The sequence below is a fragment of the Notothenia coriiceps genome, unplaced genomic scaffold (genome assembly GCF_000735185.1).
Source record: "Notothenia coriiceps isolate Sejong01 unplaced genomic scaffold, NC01 NC01_scaffold00037246, whole genome shotgun sequence".
Classification (NCBI taxonomy): Eukaryota; Metazoa; Chordata; class Actinopteri; order Perciformes; family Nototheniidae; genus Notothenia; species Notothenia coriiceps.
The window spans coordinates 616650-619149 of NW_011369947.1; the positions used below are offsets into that span (position 1 = coordinate 616650).

Below are 2500 nucleotides of genomic sequence, written 5' to 3' on the forward strand. Positions count from 1 at the left end.
TACACTGAGTGAAAACCTCCGGAGCCATCCAGCGCAGGTTCTACACACACACACACACACACACACTAAATGAGAACCAATTACTGACAGAAACTCTGCGTCCCAGCAAGGGCAAGTAGTTCCTCACAACAGGCAGGTCCCAGGAGATGAAACACACTTAACACCAAACTGCAGGCCAAGCACTCTGGGTAATGATGAGTCAGCACATTGAGGTAAAATCTGCATGAAGGCAGTTTTTCTTTTTGAAGCTGGTGGGTAATTGATGGCAGGTGCTAGTAGAAGCTCTGGTTTGAACTCCAACTAAATAACAGCATTCTTTCATGGATGCTGCAGAGGGTGTTAGAATATTTGGCCAAAGAGGGAGAAACACTACTTGCAAAAGGTTTGTGCATGTCATCAAATAAATCAGAGACAGAAAGGACACTAACCCCCGGCTGCTTGGTCATGTTATCCTCGTCCACAAACTTTAGAAATCTAGATTCTGCAGAGGAAGATAGACAGATAGACAGACAGACAGACAGACAGACAGACAGACAGACAGACAGACAGACAGACAGACAGACAGACAGACAGACAGACAGACAGACAGACAGACAGACAGACAGACAGACAGACAGATAGATAGATAGATAGATAGATAGATAGATAGATAGATAGGTACTTTATTGATATTTATGTTTGCGTTGCAGCAGCGTAATAAAACACAAGGCAATGTACATAGGAGAAACTAAGACACAGAAATAAACAGTCCAATATATTTCAGAAATAGAAATAAAATAGCATTAAAAAGTTAAAAGAAGGATATGTGTAGTAGGTTGCAAATTATATATGTTTAGTTTTTTATTCAAACAGTCAACCCCTTAAATACTTGAAAAGCTCTTTACAATCTTTACATGAGGGTAATACACTGTGAGGTCAGTAGATGGCGCTGTGAAATACACAAGCTTTCTCCTGAGAAAGATGCACATTTTTTACACGTTTTATTTTCTATCGAGTCCAAATTAAGTTGGTTTTAGGATGAATAGCAAGGTAAAAATGACTGTTTCTGTCAATGGTGGCTTTGAAGAGAGGAGTTTAAGCCACATAATAATTGCCCAAAATGTCAATTATTTTTTGTATTAATTAAATATTTACTGGAACACACACTGTTGCCTTGCGCTGGGAAAGGGTCAAAACAAGAGTCAGCAAGATGCCATGTTTCCATCACTGCCAATCAGAGCTGGAGCCCCTAAATATCTGTGACTACTGCAGAGTAGTTTGTCCTGGGAATAAATCAATCCTTTTCCCAATAAACACTAAATCCAGAGTATCTCTTACCTCCAAAATCAGCCACCACTGCATGTCCGTCCTCATACAGCAGGATATTGTGGCTGTAGAGATCACATGTCATTAGGAACAACCACAGTTATCTCAGACTGATGATACCCTAACAGCACATGACTCCCTCACCTGTTGAGGTCCCGGTGGATGATGGGCTGGGTGAGGTTGTGCAGGTACTCCATGCCCTTCGCCACGTCGATGGCAATGATGAGCTTGGACTGCAGGTCGATGAGCCTGTCCATCGACACATCATTAAAGCAGCAGCCACTTAGTCAGAGATCAATAGTTCCTGCCAATCACACGCAGCACTTTACACAGATCAATAGGACGGTCTATAAAGAGAGCACCTGGACACACAGTTAGCCCCAACACTTCATCTGGATCAATGATGATCGGAGAGGGGACGCTTCCTGGGAAACACAGAGGAATTCCCTTAAAGGAATACGTTGCCCTCAAAATGATCATTTGTATGTCAGTTACCCCCCCCCTGTGTGACCTTGAAATCTTAAAGAAACCGTTGTTTTTCTTACCTTCCTCCACGGTGAACAAAGAATCCACTAACTGAGATAAGTCTTTGTGAATTGAAGTAAATAGTATAGCATAGTAAATTACATGGTATAGGAACATTAGTCTATAACCCAGGTTTTCAGAATATAAGAGAGGGAAACAAAGCAATTGGAAATAATTTGACAAATGGTAAATGGCTTAAATGACAAATGGGTAATCACAATTGTCGATAATTTAACCTAATTTATGACCAACGAAAACGAGATGAATCAGCCATTTCAGCTCTAACTCAATACAATAATCTTGTGCTGGAGTGTATGACAGTGAACAGTGGTTTCTATTAACCCTTGTGTTGTGTTCAAAAGCTGTTATCGTTCATGGTGTTCGCGGGTCAATTTTGACCCATGATTTATCTCAGTCCAAAACACTCAAAAAATATTGTTTTAACTACATCATAACTAACTTATTCTGCATTCATAACCGTCCAATCCTGTTGTAATTTTCTTTTATGGCCCCAAAAAACATTTCACCACATATTTAAGTAAAACATTGATTCAATTCACTCATTATATTTCCTATAGTGAAGACAGTGGATCATTACGTTATCTGACTATAATAGACCAATATTAGAATACAATCTCCCCAATTATTGTTACAGTGGATGACGGGGGCT

General features: G+C 40.0%; 1 protein-coding gene across 1 annotated transcript in view; it reads right to left on the reverse strand.

Annotated features, from left to right (window-relative positions):
* Positions 1-2500, reverse strand: part of tnni3k (TNNI3 interacting kinase) — a 20940-nt gene that overhangs the window by 662 nt on the left and 17778 nt on the right. Inside the window, exons 17-20 of the mRNA XM_010795441.1 lie at positions 1450-1554; positions 1318-1370; positions 429-481; positions 4-40 (exon numbers count right to left, since the gene is read on the reverse strand). Coding sequence (XP_010793743.1) covers positions 4-40; positions 429-481; positions 1318-1370; positions 1450-1554 — 248 coding nt within the window. The remainder of the gene's footprint in view (positions 1-3; positions 41-428; positions 482-1317; positions 1371-1449; positions 1555-2500) is intronic.